The sequence below is a fragment of the Macaca thibetana genome, chromosome 13 (assembly GCF_024542745.1).
Source record: "Macaca thibetana thibetana isolate TM-01 chromosome 13, ASM2454274v1, whole genome shotgun sequence".
In the NCBI taxonomy this organism is placed as follows: domain Eukaryota; kingdom Metazoa; phylum Chordata; class Mammalia; order Primates; family Cercopithecidae; genus Macaca; species Macaca thibetana.
In genome coordinates, this window is record NC_065590.1 from 32,064,800 (window position 1) to 32,082,726 (window position 17,927).

Here is a 17,927-nt window from a genome sequence, read left to right on the forward strand (position 1 = left end):
GCTTCACCCATTTCTCCCCAGGAGCCCTTTCCACTTCTCCACAGTCAGAAAAGGGAAAAGCTACCAACCCTTTGATTTAATTTCCTCCTGACTGAGCGTATAAAAACTCTCAAGATTTGGGTGACTCACAGTTATGACTTCTGGCAGATGGGTTTAGAAACCTTTCTGTGTCATGCACTTCCTCTCAATTCTAGAATTTTCCATGTCATTCCTTATTCGCTTGTTGAAGTTTGTGGCACTGCAATGTGTCTCTCTCATTCCTTGTTTGATTGCTGGAGTTGAATATTTTGCTAATTTGTATGAACTCAGTGTGGGGGGAGAGGGATTGCTCATTTATTAAATTAGCTATTAGAGAGACTGTAAGACATATCTACTTCACCATCCTGATCCAGATACACATACAGCATACCATCCATTGTTCTTGAAGGTTCCAAGTTAGCTAGATATTGTAGATTTGATGAGGGAAACTAGATTCCTACAGGAATCTAGTTATACTTTAAACAGTATAAAAACTACAAGATGGTACTGAGAACATTCTGAGCTAATTAGTTAGGTGAAAAAAAGAAAAATGCTTTAAGTGTTAAGATGTCCAGAGATATGAAGCCTTGAATGAGGAATGAGGGATCCCTGATTCAGATACAACGAAGGAATCAGGAACATATTTTAAATTTCCTATGTCGAGACAATGGCTCATGTCTGTAATCCCAACATTTTGGGATGCCAAGGCAGGTGGATAACTTGAGGTCAGGAGTTTGAGACCAGCCTGGCCAACATGGTGAAACCCTGTCTCTACCAAAAATATAAAAAATTTGCCGAGTGTGGTGGCACCCGCCTGTAATCCCAGGTACTCGGGAGACTGAGGTAGGAGAATCGCTTGAACCCAGGAGGCGGAGGTTGCAGTGAGCTGAGATCGTGCCACTACACTCCAGCCTGGGCAACAGAGCAAGACATCATCTCAAAATAAATAAATAAATAGTACAATTTTCTACTTTTTAGCATCATTTTCTCTGATTCTTTTTGAATATTAGTCCTTAATACTGTTAATATCAGATTTCAATAGCTTGCTTTTCCCCATCTCCAAGCATGATCTATACCATCAGGAAATTCCACTTTAGTGCTCCCAGCCAGATATACTGGGACTGGTCTCTTTCTGATTCATTAGCCCATGACTGACAGACACTAAGGGAGGAGGAGGGCACAGGAGTTGGTGACCACAAAGGAAACCCTGCTTCTCCACAGGGGCTTATACCAAAAGGTAGAAAAGTAAGGAGTCCCCTGTGCCTCATTTGAGTCATCTCACCAACAGAGCTAAGTGCAGCTAAGAACCATTTATAGGATTTTTTTCAAAATTTAATGTCTTGTGGAACTGGGAGAAAATATTTACATAATACATATCTGCTAAATACAAATTAAAACCACAATGAAATACCACTACACACCTATTATAATGGCTAAAATTTTTAATACCAACTGCTGACATGGATGCAAAACAACTGAAATTCTTAATCACTGCTGGTATAAGTGCAAAATGGTACAGCCACTTTGGAAAACAGTTGGCATTTTCTTTAATAATTAAACATACACTCACAATAAGATCCAGCAATCCCACTCCTGTATACCCAAGAGACAACAAAAAGTGATGTTCACACAAAAACCTATATGCAAATGTTACAGTAGCATTATTCATAATCACTAAAAACCGGAAGTAACTCAAATGCCCTTCAACTGGCAGATAAACAGATTGTGGTACTTACATCCCATACAACAAAACACTATTCAACAATAAAAAGGAACACACTACTGATAACATGCAACATGGATGAACCTTAAATACCTTATGCCAAATTGAAGCCAGACTCAAAAAGCTACATACTGTGTGATTTGATTTATATGACATTCTGGAGGTGGCAAAATCACAGGGACAATAGATTACTGGTTTCCAGGGACATTGTTGGTGGGATGGGTTGACTATAAAGGCGTGGCATGAGGGAATTTTGTGGTGATGTAACCGTTCTATACCTTGTGATGGTGATTTTAGGTATTTATTACAGTTCAGAGGTGTACACTAAAACAGGTAAATTTTGCTAAAAAAAAAAATAAAGTTCACAAAAGAAAAATATGTCCTGTGGAAAAAATTTTTAAATAACCCACTTAATTGGTAAGAGAAAGCTCAGGAAGGGTGATTAACATATCATGGGAGGTAATGAGTAGCAGGATGAGAACCAGTATCTCCCAGCCCCCGTCCAGGATCCTTTCCACTACAGCAGAATTTCCGATTTTTTTTTTTACCTTGATTTTCAATAAGAAGTATATTAGTTTTCTATTGCTGCCATAATAACTTACCACAAATTCAGCAGCTTAGACACTTATTTACCTCAGAGTTCTGCAGGCCAGAGGTCCAGTGTGGCATAACTAGATTCTCTGCTCGGGGTTTCACAAGGCCAAAGCAAATATGTCAGAATGTGTCAGCTGGCCCGGCTGTTATGAGGAGGCTTGAGGGGAAAATCCACATTCAACTGCAGAGACTATTGGCAGAATTCCGTTCCATGCGGTTGTGGGACTGAGGCTGTTTCCTAGCTGTTGATCATCACTCTCAGCGTCTAAAGCCTGCCCACATTTCCTGCCTTATGCCCCCTCCATCTTCAAAGCCAGCAACAGGCCTTGTCCTTTTCATGCCTTAAATCTTTCTGACAGCCCCTTCTGCCCTCAGCTGGGGGAAAGCTGTTTTTAAGAGCTCATGTAATTACTCTGGGCCTGCACAAACAATCTAGGATCATCTACTTGAAGGTCAACAGATTAGTAACATGACTTATATCTGCTAAATCGCTTCAGATATGTAATGTAACATATTCATGGGCATAAAACCAGCGGGTGAAGGTGATGGGGGCCTTCCTTCTGTCTGCCTACCACATACATTTTACACAATGACCTAATATACACACATGTAAATGAAACAACAATTAGAACACTTACCGTTACTAAATTCAACACTGTTATTTCAAAATGCTAGTGGCAACACACTTTGATTTCACATCCCACTAATGAGCTGCAAACTGTAATCTGAGTTTATCTTGAAAATGGACCATGATATCCTTTTAAATTCCCATTGGCAATAATAGGAGGCCTAAAGAAGGGCCTCTGGGGTCTGTTTCATGCTCAAAATCATATGCAATGTTATAGAATTACAAGAAACACAAGACAATCCCCGATTAGAGAGATCCTAGCGAATACCCAGCTAGCACTACTCCAGTTGTCAAGGTCATGAAAAATGAGGAAAGACTAAGAAACTGCCATAGACCAGTGGAGACTGGGGCAACATGACAAGTAAATATGATATAGTAACATGGACTGGATCTGAGAAAAGGGGTATTAATGAAAAAATGGTGAAATCCAAAGAGACTGTAGTTAAACAGTAACCTATAAATGTCCGTTTCTCAGTTGTGACCAATGTACTTGGTAATGTTAACAATGGGGAAACAAGGTAAGGGGCATATGAGACTTCTCTCTACTACCTTTGCAACTCTTCTGCAAATCTAGTATTACTCCAAAATAAAGCTTATTTTTTAAATGTTACAGTACTGAACATCTGTGCATCATTCTAGGGAGCAAATCCCATGGACTATTTTAAAAATGATCCATGACCCAATTAACAGCCACTGTCCAAGGCTTCCTGCTGCTTTCCTTAACTGCTACTTTCTAGGTACTCTGCCTCCTTCGTTATGTCACCCACAACTTTCCTCCACACCAAAGCTTAGCCAGGGACTGCAGGATGTAGGGAATGAGGAGTGATTATGTAATGAGTATGACATTTCAGCTTGGGAAGATTTTTAAAGTTCTGGAGATGGATGATGGTGTTAGTTGCACAACAATGTGAATGTACTTAATGCCACGGAACTACATGCTTAAAAATTATTACAAAAGTAAATTTTACTTTATGTACAATTTACCACAATTTTTTAAAATGAGGTACTAGTACATGCTATATAGCATAGATAATCCTTAAAAACATTATCAAAGTGAAAAAAGCCAGACACGATAGACCACATTATTACATGATTCCATTCATATGAAAATGTTCTAAAATCGACTGAGGTGACTGGTGTACATATTTGTGAATATACTAAATACCACTGAATTGCATACTTTAAATTGGTGAAATATAGAGTATGTGGATTATATGTCAATAAATAAAACTTAAAAAATTTTAACTGGCTTTCAATCTAGGACCGTCCTATTTATTTGAACTCCTGAGGTCAAGTGGTGTTCCATAAATTCTGGAACCACTTTCTGGTGATGTGCTGGAAAAATAAAAGAACAAAATTAATGAAAGGACTGCAGGTTAGAATGGCTGGCAGGGAAGATCAGGAAGGTCTGTGATCAGGTATGGTGGCTCTCCCATCACAGGGTAAGAACAAAGGTGAGATTATAAAACACACTAGACTGAGGTTGATCAAAAACCTTTATTCTGGTCCTCATCATTCAGGAAGCCACTTATGCAGAACACTTTCTTCATCCCTGCTCTAAGCAGCAGCAGCTGCATCCAGGCTTGATATGGAAGACAGACAGAAGCAGTGGAAGACCTTGAAGAGAAGAGCTCATTGATGAGATCTCTGCTTATCCCGGCATAGGTGAAGGCAGAACAGGAAGAGTGTGTGTAAGTGCAAAGACTCCGTTCTTCAAAGCTGAGGCCTGTGGACAGGGGTGAACTGAAGGCTGCAGATGAAGGCTCCCAAAACTGCCCCGCTCAGCAATCAATCCAAAGTACCTAAACATACAAAGAGCAATGAGTATACCAGGGGACCTCAGGAGCTGGATTAGTGTGACAAGCTGGGCTAAGTTAATGCAGAAGAGGCTCCAGTATTGGCAGCAGTTCTCTAAGACCAAAATACTAATTTTGAGGATGATCTATCCAAAATATCCCCAGGGAAAAACATGTCATTACAGATGGTGGGCAGTTAGGAATTAAGCATACTAGTCTGAAGAGTTAGAATTAGAAGTGGGAAAAGAGCTAAGAAGTCGTTGTGTAAGTTAATGAACACTGATGAAGACCATATAAGGAAGGAATAATATAAAATAAATGAGGTAAACTCCCTAATTAAAGAGAAACTTTTGAAAAGTTTCAGTTCCAGATGGGGGACTGGGCCCACAAGTACATATGCCCTCCCATCCAAGATTCCATTCAAAAGGTAAAAAAGTTTAAAAAGTATAAATCTACAACAAATAGGGGCCCACTGGCAGTTAATGGATTTCAACAAAAAAACTGAGTAACAGAAACCTGATCAAAGTAGGCTTATAAATAGAGCAGAGGGAAAAGGAGCCTAGAATGAACACAGAGGGGCTGCAGCAGAAGAGGAGGCCCATATGCCTAAAAGAACCATGAGGAAGCTCCAGGCTCAAGTCATCAGGAATGGCGATGTGAGATGAAAATTTGGTTAGTGACCAGAGGGTCTGTATGAGAAACAGTTGCCCGTCTCCCCACAACCCTCCCCACAGACAGCACAACCAGAAGACAGGCATTTAAACCTAACTTGGAAGAAAAGAAAAAAAAAGATCACAGGGCTCTCTTCTAAAGAACTATGTTTTAAAAAAAAAAAAAAAGGCTGGGTGCAGTGGCTCATGCCTGTAATCCCAGCACTTTGGGAGGGGGAGGCGGGCAGATCACTTGAGGTCAGGAGTTCGAGTCCAGCCTGGCCAACACAGTGAAACCCCATCTCTACCAAAAAATGCCAAAATTAGCCAGGTGTGGTGGTGCATGCCTATAGTCCTAGCTACTTGAGAATCTCTTGAACTTGGGAGCGGGGGTTGCAGTGAGCAGAGATCACGCCACTGCCTTCCAGCCTGGATGACAAAGCAAGACTCCATCTCAAAAACAAATAATAAATAAAAATGAAATAAAATATACCAAGCATTGTTATAAATCGATTTTAAAAAGGACAAAAATGCATAACAGGAAAATAGGAGACACCCCTCAAAAAAAAACAGGCATGCATATGAAAAGATGTTCAATATCAGCCACAATCAGGGCAATACGAATTAACACCACAATGCAACTATCACTTACGTTCAATAACAGCATGTCAAAAATCAAAAACTCTGGTAATACCATGTGTGGGTAAGAATGAGAAGCAATGGGAATTATCATGCACCGCTGGTAGGAATGTGAATTGGAATACATGAAATTCAGCAGTACCTACCAAAGATGGAGATATGAATACCCTATATATCCTAGGTTCCAGCAGTATTATATATTTTATACACACATACACATCTACCCTAGAGAAACATGTACAAGACTGTTCATAGCAAGTTGTTCGTAATAGCAAAAATAAGGTTTCCCAAATATCAACATTAAAATAGCTCAATTGTGGTACTGTCATATAGCAAGGAATATGAACAAACGAGTTATGTGCAATCACACAGATGAATCTCATAAATGCGTTAACTTAAAGAAAACAGTTGTGTGACAGATGTTTGACCAATAAATGCATATGGTTTGGTTCCATTTGCAGAGAGTTCGAAAAAACAAAACTAAACTTTAGTGCTCAGGGATGCATGCTAATATAGTAAACTATAAAGAAAAGGAAGCAATTACCAAAAAAGTTAGGATACAGTAATGTCGGGAAAAGGGATGAGAAGAGATATGATGAAGAATGAATATATGTGGGACTTTTGGGGGCTGACAATACCCTATCTCTTGGCCAAGATGGTGGTTACGAGGGTATTCATTTTATCATTTATTGACTTTACATTTACAGCACACACACTTCACATATGTTGTATTTCATAAGACTTAGAAAAAGAATATACATATACACATATAAACATATTTGCATAAAATATCCAGGTTATACAAGAAAACTAGTAACAGTTGTTTGCAGGGAGGGGACCTGAATGAGGAATTAAGGGACAGAGAAAGGGTAGAGAAAGACTGTTTACAGCCCTAGTTTTCAACTTCTACAATCAATGAGGGATAAAGCATGGAAGATTTAATTGTGATAAGATTTAAATATTATTAGCTTTGACAATGTCAAATTACTAGATAACACAAATTGATAGCTAGATGTGAACTAAAAAGAGAAAAGGGATACGTGCACTAATAGTCATACTTTACAAACTGAGGAGTCAAGAAATGCATTAAAAGTTGGACACAACAACAACCGAAGACATTCCAGTATGTTATATAAACTGCAGAGGTAAAGAAACTAAAACTAGTGATACAACTACCAAAAATAAGAAAGACAAGAGGGGATTCATGGGGTTCTACAGGTTAGCCAAATCTTCATTTATCACAGCAGGAAGTCAATACACACTGTCTACAGCTGACACATCAATGGGTAAGCATATTAATTAGAAATAAACGTAACCACCAGAAAAGCTCAAAACACTAACAAAACAGTGGGCAGACAGCAGCCATACTTCATTATAAGCCATTAGGTAACTATTTGATTTTCAACCATGGATATGTATTGCTCATAAAAAGGAAAAAAAATGTATTTACTTAGACCATACACATCTAAGGACATAAGAACATTTATTTTACCAAGTAAAAAATAATATAATGCAGACTGAATCCACAGGGGCTATGGTGGCTAACATTCAGATCTACCAAAGTAGGTTAGAGCAGAAGGATTCAATTACAGAGATAAATGAGGATGAAAGCAGAGGATGAAAATAAACACAGCAATCATTCAATAAATGGCCATTTATTAAAAATCCAAGCTAAGCACTATGCTGTGATAGAGACTAGAGTGGAAAACTACATAAAACCTCCCCACTTCTACTCCTAGTACCCTCCAGTTTATTTTCCCCAGGACAGCAATGTTGTGTACTTAAAATACAAATCTGATCATATCGCTCATGTCTTTGAAAAGCTGGTAATTAAAAATGAAGAGGTAAAGTAGGCTCCAAACATTTTTGACTGCAGAACTTACAGAAAGTCTGTCACAAGGAGTGCCTGCCTTAGGTAGGACTAAAAAAAAGTTAATTTTAAGAAAAATGAGTAGGTGGAAAGAGAGGCTGAAGAAAAATCTGCAAATTAAAAGAATGCTCAATAGTCTAGGCATGAAGCTAGCCATGGTAATGTAGCTAATAAGACATTTAAAAAATATCTATCAAAAGGACCAGGGGCCTAGGTTGACATGGAGATGCAGAACAAAGGAGTAAAAAGAGTAGAATAAATCAAGAGATTTCTAAAGGTAATAAGGCTTAGAGGAGGTAATGAGAACACCCCGGGAGAATGAAATGAGGATACATGGCTTTTGCCAAGCTACTCAATCAAAATACAGTCATGTGTCGCTCAACAACAAGGATACATCGTGAGAAATGCATTACATCTTCAGGCGATTTCACCACTGTGTGAACACCATAGAGTGTACTTACACAAAGTTAGATGGTATAGCCTACTATACACTTAGTCTACAGGGTATACCTATTGCTCTCAGGCTACAGACTTGAACAGTATGTTACTGTACTGAATACTGTAGGCAAATGTAACATGGTGATAAGCGTATTTAAACATATCTAAACATAGAAAAGGTAATGTATTTCATTAGGATGTTATGACCACTACCTCACTGGGCAACAGGAATTTTTCAGCTCCATTATAATCTGATGGGACCACCCTCATGTGAGCAGTCCATGGCTGACCAAAATGTTATTATGCAGCACATGACTATATATGTGTAGTGAAGAGTAAGCTGATCAGATTTAAGAATTAAGTAGCGGCCTGGTGCGGTGGCTCACGCCTGTAATCCTAACACTTTGGGAGGCCGAGGCGGGCGGATCACAAGGTCAGGAGATCGAGACCATCCTGGCTAACACAGTGAAACCCCATCTCTACTAAAAATGCCAAAAAAAAAAATTAGCCGGGCGTGGCAGCAGGCGCCTGTAGTCCTAGCTACTTGGGGAGGCTGAGGCAGGAGAATGGCGTGAACCCGGGAGGCGGAGCTTGCAGTGAGCCGAGATCGCGCCACCACACTACAGCCTGGGCGACAGAGCGAGACCCCGTCTCAAAAAAAAAAAAAAAAAAATTAAGTAGCAGAAATAGCTCTGAGGCAAGGTAGCTAAAATTAGGTATTTCAAATATTTGCTTTTTTAATGAAAAAATTTAGTTAGTACACAAGTTAATCCATGACTCCTAAAAACACAGACAAGTACAAGTCTTATTGCAGCAAAATTATCACTTCACACAGATTGTTGAAGAAAAAAGAACAAGCGGTCACCCTTTAAATGTTGACAATTGTTTCTGATCTCTAACATGATAAGGGGGGCAAGGCTGATATCTAGGTACGGCGAACAAGATAGGAATCAAACTTCTGAATTCATCTAACTACACTGGGATCTTTATATTCCCTCCTATTTCTTTATGGCTAGCAATTTTCAGGTAGAAGTTTTAATTCCCCAAGGGAGAAAACTGAACCTCATTTAGCAAGTTACTTTTTTCTAACAGCAAGTACGGAGAAAGAATTATCCCTACACAAACAAGAAGCAGGCATCCGTTTTATGAGGTTTTGAATTTCACATCAACATGCAAAAGACAGGCGGAAATGACTGCCCACTGAGAGAGAACTCACCTTCCAGAAAAGCAAATTCATCCACAGCTTCTATTGCATTATCTGAAACACAAGGCAAAGAGACACCTGACTAACTCCAGCCATGCTGACGTCAGTCAGAAAACAGCACAATCTACAGTGAAGGGCATGAGGCTTTGGGCAAATGAGGGCAATTATAAGATGCGTCCCTTGCTGCCTTGAGATCCGTATCTACTCTACCAGCAACTCTCATTTATGTATTAGTTGTCTCCCTAGAAGAGTAAGAAAAGTGTAGGCAAATACCATTCAATGCGGGGGGGAGGGGGCTCCTAAAATACATCTAAATTATTTATTCGCTTTGCTCTTAAAGTTACCAGAGAAGAATGTGACAATAGACGCAGGGCGCATGAGAACACGGTATATGAAAGCTTACACAGGTGAGGGTTACCAACCAGACAAGAGTCAGAAATGAAATCCCCAGTTGCTAGGTGAAAAAGAATTATCTTTTTCTGGTGCAATTTGGCAGAAGGTATGAAGGGATCCAGTCCGCTTTGGCAACCCCAGACACCACACACTGCTCCACCACCCCAAGCAGAAAGCCTCTACAGGTAGGGCTTCCTGGCACTGTGGCCAACAGAAACCATCCTGGGGAGAGACGCTGTGGGACATCTCAGATCAGAGTGACGTCTTCTCAACCTGCGCAAGGTAAAACCAGCCCAGCCCTCCCTTCTCTGTCCCCAGACACTGGCAGTGCCACTCTACCCAAGTCTCTCCTCTGAAGAGTTTTCCTTTTTCCCTGCTGAGCACAACAGTAGGCATCTTTTGCAATGGTCTCCACAAACAGTTCCTGTGAAGTAAAAAAGCAAAGTTTTAGTAATGGGTTCTAGCACACTGAGGAGGTGAGGGCTCTGGTTTGTGGGTGGGGGCAGAAAGGGAGAAGGCAGGCTCAGGGGCAAGAAAATGTTCTGGAAGCTAAGATTGTCCTGGACTTCATGAACATCCATTCCGCCACCCTCTTCCCAGTATTCTCCTTCATTCACTAAAGTCTCCTACAAGTTCTGTATGAGGCCCTGGAGATACAAATTAAAGTCACTCACTAACCAGGTCCTCAACAAGAGGGAGGAGTGTTAACAAAACACACAACTCGCATAGGTCCCCGGCCCCTTTCCTCCGCCTTCCGGGTCCACACCCACATCTCAAAACCCGGCCCACGCCACCCTAAGCCCCGCCCGCGGAAGGCCCCGAGGCTCCGCCCCGCGCTCCACCTCCCCCACCCCCGCGTGCCCTCGCGCTGCTGCCGCACCGCGGCTCGTGCCAGAATGAAGATGGCTTCCTGTCCGGCTAGCGTCACGTCGGGGTCCGCCTTCACCAAGGCCTTCACTCGCGCCAGAGGCAACCTCGAGAGACGAGCCCCAGGCACACTCGTTGGGGCTTGGGGCTGCAAGGCCGCTGCCTCCCCAGCAGGTCCCTCCTCCTCTCGGGGTGTCCCGCTTCCTGCCGCCGCCGCCGCTGCCATCCCGGCCCTGAGCGTGCTGCGCGCGGCCGCCGACTGTGCGCGCGCATGCGGCGCAGGCCCTTTCCCGCGCGGGCTGGAGGCCACACCCTGTGTAGGCGCGCGACTCCGCCCCTACGCGGCAGGGCGGTGCCGGAAACCGGGTGGGCTGGGACTGGGCTCCGGCTTTTTCCTCGCGCCTGGCCACCCTTGGGCTGTCGTGCCTTTGGTTGACGCTACTGGTGACCCTCTGGCCCGTTGGGCCTGTGGAGCCCAGGCACCTCCCCTTGGTGCCTGTGCCAGGCTGGTAAGGGGAGAAATCTAGACTGGGCTCGCAAGAGAGCCTCCGTCAAAACAATGTTAATACCCCAAGGCTAAGGAGGGCACGTGTCCGAGGGAGGCCCGGCCCTGGAGGTCCCAGCATCGTGGAAGAGGATGCCAGGGAGGCAGCGAAGTCTGGACCAAATTCAGTTATGGATGCTCTTGAAGGAGGAGTAGGGCTTTTGCAGGCAGATAAGAAGAAATTCAGCCCAGCCAGAGGAAACAAGAAAAAGTCATGGAGGCTGGAAAGGATGAAATTGTGGTTGTAAGGCATCCACGTTTGTTCAAAAACAGGTTGCATCACAGCTTTGGTTCTCAAATTTGACCTCAAGATACCTTTACGGTCTTAAAGATTACTAAAGAGCCCAAGTAGCTTTTGTTTCTGTCAGTTATATCAGTACTTACTGTATTAGAATTAAAGTTTTAAAATACTGATTTAAAATTACTAATGCATTACGAGCTAACAAACAACATTTTTATGACAAGAAACTTTTTTTAAAAAATGAATCTAGTAAGAAAAGTCTCTAATGTCTGATTTCATGTGAGAACTGGATTCTCTAGCTGCTTCTGTTGATAACGTTAGCACTTCTCAGGTAACTCTGAAAAACTACTGCATCTCCTTGAGAGAATGTGAATGAAAAATACAAATAACCTCTTAGTAGTATTAAGAAAATAATTTTGACCTCATGGACTCCTGAAAAGGGTCTCCAGAAAATTCCCACCCCCATGAATCCCCACACCACACTTTGAGGTCTGATAGCATAGAGGAACAGTTAATATTTACAATAGCTTTAATCTAAGTCAATCATAATAATAGTGAACCCCTTTGAGCATTTAGTATGTGCATGATTCAAAGTGTTTTACATTTATGTAAATCATAACTTCTGTCATTTTCACAATACCCTATATATTTTAACCTTATTTTACAAAATAAGCTTAACCTTATTATTGAAACCTTACTTGAAAACATTGAGGCGCAGAGTGGTTACTGAGTCACACACACACACGACAGAATGTGGTGAAGCCAAGATGAAGCTGAATTAATTGACATCTGAAATCACTCAATTCCAAAATTATGTAGTAAACTCTGACTGGTGTACGGGTGGAAAGGTGTGAAAACTTTCTTTACCCATTTTAAGGGTCACAGCTGACGCTCCTATAACACACACAAAAAAGCATAACAAATCTATTCAATCAAAGTTTTACATGACATGAGAGTCCAAAAATGCAAACCACAAGACCTAGAGGAAACTGTCTATTTTTATGCTTAGGTTATATGAAGAGGCGATAGCTGTGTAGAAATGTGATTAGAGGCCTGGTACAATGAGTGACACCTGTAATCCCAGCACTTTGGGAGGCCAAGGCAGGAGGACCGCCTGAGTCCAGTAGTGTGGACCAGCCTGGGCAACAGTTGGAGACCCCATTTCTGCACGCACGCGTGCGCGCGCACACACACACACACACACACAAGCACATACACATATTAATTAGCTGGGTACTGTGATCCTATAGTCCTAGCTACTTGGGAGGCTGAGGTGGGAGGGTTGCTTGAGCCCAGGAGTTCAAGGTTACAGTAAGCAATGATTTCACCACTGCACTCCAGCCTGGGCGACAGAGACCCTGTGTCTTAAAAAGAAAAAGAAATGTGATTGGACAAAAACAGAATGATAATGAGCTAATGTAATAGATTGAATGGGGAAACCCAGCAAGGCCTGTCTGTTCATATTCTTCTTGGCCTCTCTGTGTAGCATTCCTTCTGGTATTAGGGCAGGACCCTTCTGAAATGAGGGTCTTCAAGGGAGAAGGCAGAAAATAACCTTTCTAGGTTTTACGACTTGCTTGGAGGAAGGGAAGTTCTAGTTTCTATGACCTGCCTTGGGAAACAGGAATTCTGGTTTTCATGACTCACTGCGAAGAGTGGTGGTGTTACAGTGGGTAGCTGGTCAGACACAAACAGGGCAAGATAGGTCCCCCACACTCCACCGGGAATGTCAGACGATCATCAGGTGATGGTCAGACAGTGGTCACACCGCCTCTCTAAAATAGTAATTGCTCACAGCCAGCGCCAGGGAAAGGCAGTTTCCCTATAGATAGAAAAACCCTGAAACTTATGATCAGTAGCTTCCTGATGAGATCTCAGGAGTTGGGCGAGTGGCCTCACACATGCACACTAAGAGGCAAAATGGTGGAATTTAGCTGGTATATGACCTTCTGGGGGCATTCCACCAAAAAAGGGAAGAACGCCTCAGGTGAGCATGCTTACAACTTCAATAAATACACTGCACATGCTCCCCTCCCCAGCACTAGCAGGCTGTTGTGCATTTGGACAACCCACCCCAAGAGAAGAATCAGGGTAAAAGGGTTGCAAGACCCCAGAAGTATGCCGATATATAAAAACCCAAGTCAAAAGGTCAAACCTTGCACTAGTTCTTCAAGTCATCCGCTTGGGCCTCTTCCCAGTGTACTCTCCTTCCTTTCGTTCTTGCTCTAAAGCATTTTAATAAATTTTCACTCCTGCTTTAAAACTTGCCTCAGTCTCTTCTTCTGCCTTATGCCCTTCAGTCGACGTCTTCTGAGGAGACAAGAATCGAAGTTGCTGCAATTCGCTGCCAGTAGCTGTAGTAACTTCCACTGCTTCCAGTGGAAAACAGGACAGGAGAAGTTCAGGAAGACCTTACTTCTGAGGCCTTTCCAATTTTCTTCAGTTCAAAGTACTCAGCATTCCAAAGTACCATACTTTGGGGTATCATGTAATGAGCCCCAACCCTGAATTAGCACAGAGACACTCTACTATAGCAGAATAAGAGTCTTGGCCCAGAATTAAAATCTGCAGAAGAGGATATGAGTTGCTGAAAATTGAACCAGAGGCCGGGCGCGGTGGCTCAAGCCTGTAATCCCAGCACTTTGGGAGGCCGAGATGGGCGGATCACCAGGTCAGGAGATCGAGACCATCCTGGCTGACACGGTGAAACCCCGTCTCTCTACTAAAAAATACAAAAAAACTAGCCGGGCGAGGTGGCGGGCGCCTGTAGTCCCAGCTACTCGGGAGGCTGAGGCAGGAGAATGGTGTGAACCCGGGAGGCGGAGCTTGCAGTGAGCCAAGATCATGCCACTGCACTCTAGCCTGGGCGGCAGAGCGAGACTCTGTCTCAAAAAAAAAAAAAAAGAAAAGAAAATTCAACCAGAGCCACCGTTAGGGCCTCAGTCCTGAGTTCTCTTCAAATTACATTTGTGGACACTCATGGAAAGCTCCACACAAAATTCATAAAAGCGTGGCCAGATTCTTGTGTCACAGTGCACAAGAACACTTCACAAGAGCTGTATTCCAGCAATCGCAAAGTAGTAAAGTACTAAATTGACCTAAATTCTGAATTAACGTAAGACAGTTGACAATGGTGGGGGTGTTACCAGACCCCACCACTTACCCAAAGTTAGCCTTTGGGTCAGGAGTTTCCTTGCTACAGTCCCTTTCGTGGTCACCAGAAAAATGTTACAGGAAAGGGGTCCTGATCCAAACCCCAAGAGAAAGTTCCTGAATCTCACACAAGAAAGAATTCAGGGCAAGTCCATAAAGTAAAGTGAAAGCAAGTTTATTAGGAAAGTAAAGCAATGAAAGAATGCCTACTCCATAGGCAGGGCAGCCCTGAGGGCTGCTGGTTGCCCATTTTTGTGGTTATTTCTTGATTATATGCTAAACAAGGGGTGGATTAATCACACCTCCCCTTTTAAGACCATATAGGATAACTTCCTGATGTTGCCATGGCATTTGTAAACTGTCATGGCACTGATGGGAGTGTAGCAGTGAGGACGACCAGAGGTCACTCTCCTGGCCATCTTGGTTTTGGTGGGTTTTAGCTGGCTTCTTTACTGCAAACTGTTTTATCAGCAAGGTCTTTATGACCTATATTTTGTGCCAACCTCCTATCTCATCCTCTGACTTAGAATGCCCTAACCATCTGGGAATGCAGCCCAGTAGGTCTCAGCCTCATTTTGCCCAGCTCCTCATTTGCCCAACTCCACAGATGGAATTGCTGTGGTTCACATGCCTTTAACAGGGGCAGGAGGAGTTAAGATTTCTTGAAAGGGCTGAGTCAACTTGGCTTTCAGAGGATTCTCATTTCAATCACTTTTTCTTCTCAATTTTGTCTCATTCATAATGTTCCCTGCCTTTCCTCCTTTTCTCCTTTTTTGTTCCCCTTCGTGTTCTTTTTTTTTCCCCTCATCACTTGAATGTCTCACCACCTGGCTCAGTCCCTCCTTCTCTCCCTGGTTTGACTATGACTAACCAAGAGTTTATGGAGACCAGACAGGACTTTTGGCTATAAGTGTTGAACAGCACTAAGGTGTATTAGAAAGGGAAATCACGTTTCACAGTTTTTGAATTTCAGTGGAAAAAAGGCAGAGGAAACAGGAAGACAAAGGTTGAAAAGCTCAAAAAAGCCACAAACACACACACACACAGAGTTTACATTCCAGTTCAAATAGAGTGAAGGCTAAAAAATATCTTTAAAATGCTACATGATGAAAATTAGTGCAAAAATAAAAAAGATGTATGTTAAATGAAGTTTGGCCTAAAGCTGTCTCTGTACATAGTTTAAGTTTGCCCTAAAGGTTTCTTCATATGTAGAGAAATGCAAGGTTAACTTGATGTGAAAACAGTCACCTACTCTTGTAAGAAATAGCCAAGTTTCAGCCAATTACAGGCAACCAACTGTTCAAACCAGGTTCAAATAAGGCAAACATCAAGCTATAACCAGTCCAGCTATTTCTGTACCTCGCTTCCATTTTCTGGACATCATTTTCCTTGTTATCCTACCATGCAGCAGGCCTAGAGTCACTCTGAATCTATTCTGGTTCTGGGGGCTGTCTGATTCGAGAATCATTTTTTGCTCAATTAAACTGTAAAATTAAACTTGTCTAAAGTTTTTCTTTTAACCTGTGAAGTATTTTATCTAATAAACTAGAGATTAAACACAGCTTGCCATCTACCATACTGGAGTAAGTGTCCTATCCAGGAGATAAGTATGTGGAGGAACCAGTAACACTTCATTTCTGAATTATTTTAAAAAAAACAATCATATATGTGTTGTATGTACATGTGTGTATTGTTAAAAGATAAACCTAGGCACATTAAAACTTTAAAGAGTTTATTTGAGCAGATAGTGATTCATGAATCAGGTAGTGCCAAACCACATGTGGGTCTGGGCTCCACTGAGGCAGTGGGAGGGGAAATGTTTTATAAAGTATTTGTGGAAGCAAGACAAAGAAGATATTTGACTGGTTAAAGTAGAGCAGCAGCCATAAAGTTCCCAGTTAGAGGTGAGTTGGCAGTGATACAGAATGGCTGGGCTCTCAGTTAAACCCCACCATTAAGCCTGGAACTACAGCCCTAAGTGAAAACAGCTGACCCATTTTTCTACCTGAATGTTGCCTTTTTGGCCTGCCACACCCCTATCCTGTGCTCATAAAAAGACTTTAACTGGCAGAGCAATACAAGTGGCTGAGCATCAGGGACACAAGCAGCTGAGCACTGAGGATATAAGAGGCTGAGCATCAGGGATACAAATGGCTGAGCAGTGAGCAGAGAAGCAACTGAGCATCTGAAACTATGGATAGATGCGGCTAACTTCAGACAGTGCAGCTTCAGGCAAAGATCTGCTTCTTCTCGCACCACCCCCTTTCCAAGTCCCCATTCTGCTGACAGCCACTTCCACTTCCATCACCCAGTAAAATCCTCTGCATACACTACCCTTCAGTTCATTCGTGTGACCTAATTCTTCCTGGACACTGGACAAGAACCCAAGTGCCAAGAGGACAAGGGCTGGGACACTGCTACAGGGCCCTGCACAGAGCCTGCTCCCACCAGAGAGGAGCAACCAGCCTGTTCCAGCATTAGTTCACTCTGGTTCCCACACTCTTGTTGCTCACATGCTCCCTCACATGAGGAGTGGCCAGTGGCAGACTGAATGAAATGAGCTACTCCAGTTCCCTCCCACGAAGAAGGTCAAGGTCAAGGAAAAAATTCCATCTCAACAGTTTCTGACTGGTTATGCTTAAGCTTTGTTTTCCTGCAATATGGCTGTTCACGCTGAGTTAGGTTTCAGTTTGGCGATATAGAAACCCAAGACAGTGGAGCCATCTCAGCCTAATGGCCTCCCAATTATTTATTTTCACAGGGCATCATTGTATGTATATTTGTGCATGAATATATATGTGTACATAAATGTATACATGTACAGACACATATTTGGAAGGTTAGTGATTAAATAAATCATAGGGAAAATAGAGGGCATACTAGGGTAACAAAAAAGAAAAAAAAAATTACCAGACTGTTTAAAAGGAAAAAATAAAGAGAACAAAAATAAAGTACATAAGTTTGTCCATGGAACTCTTGGGATGCAGGAATTACTTAAGCACTTAAAAACTAATTACAGGCTGGGCGCGGTGGCTCAAGCCTGTAATCCCAGCACTTTGGGAGGCCGAGGCGGGCGGATCACGAGGTCAGGAGATCGAGACCATCCTGGCTGACACGGTGAAACCCCGTCTCTACTAAAAAATACAAAAAACTAGCCGGGCGAGGTGGC

General features: G+C 42.4%; 1 protein-coding gene across 2 annotated transcripts in view; it reads right to left on the reverse strand.

Moving 5' to 3' along the window:
- Nucleotides 1-11,156, reverse strand: part of POLE4 (DNA polymerase epsilon 4, accessory subunit) — a 60,760-nt gene extending 49,604 nt beyond the window's left edge. Inside the window, exons 1-4 of one of the 2 annotated variants that reach the window (XM_050754328.1) lie at nucleotides 10,834-11,155; nucleotides 10,293-10,377; nucleotides 9,573-9,614; nucleotides 4,442-4,765 (exon numbers count right to left, since the gene is read on the reverse strand). In XM_050754328.1, coding sequence (XP_050610285.1) covers nucleotides 4,752-4,765; nucleotides 9,573-9,614; nucleotides 10,293-10,377; nucleotides 10,834-11,046 — 354 coding nt within the window. In that variant the 5' untranslated portion in view covers nucleotides 11,047-11,155 and the 3' untranslated portion in view covers nucleotides 4,442-4,751. Of the gene's footprint in view, nucleotides 1-4,441; nucleotides 4,766-9,572; nucleotides 9,615-10,292; nucleotides 10,378-10,833 lie in introns of those variants that run through there. The other variant, XM_050754327.1, reaches the window with a different exon arrangement.
- Nucleotides 11,157-17,927: the final 6,771 nt, after the last annotated feature.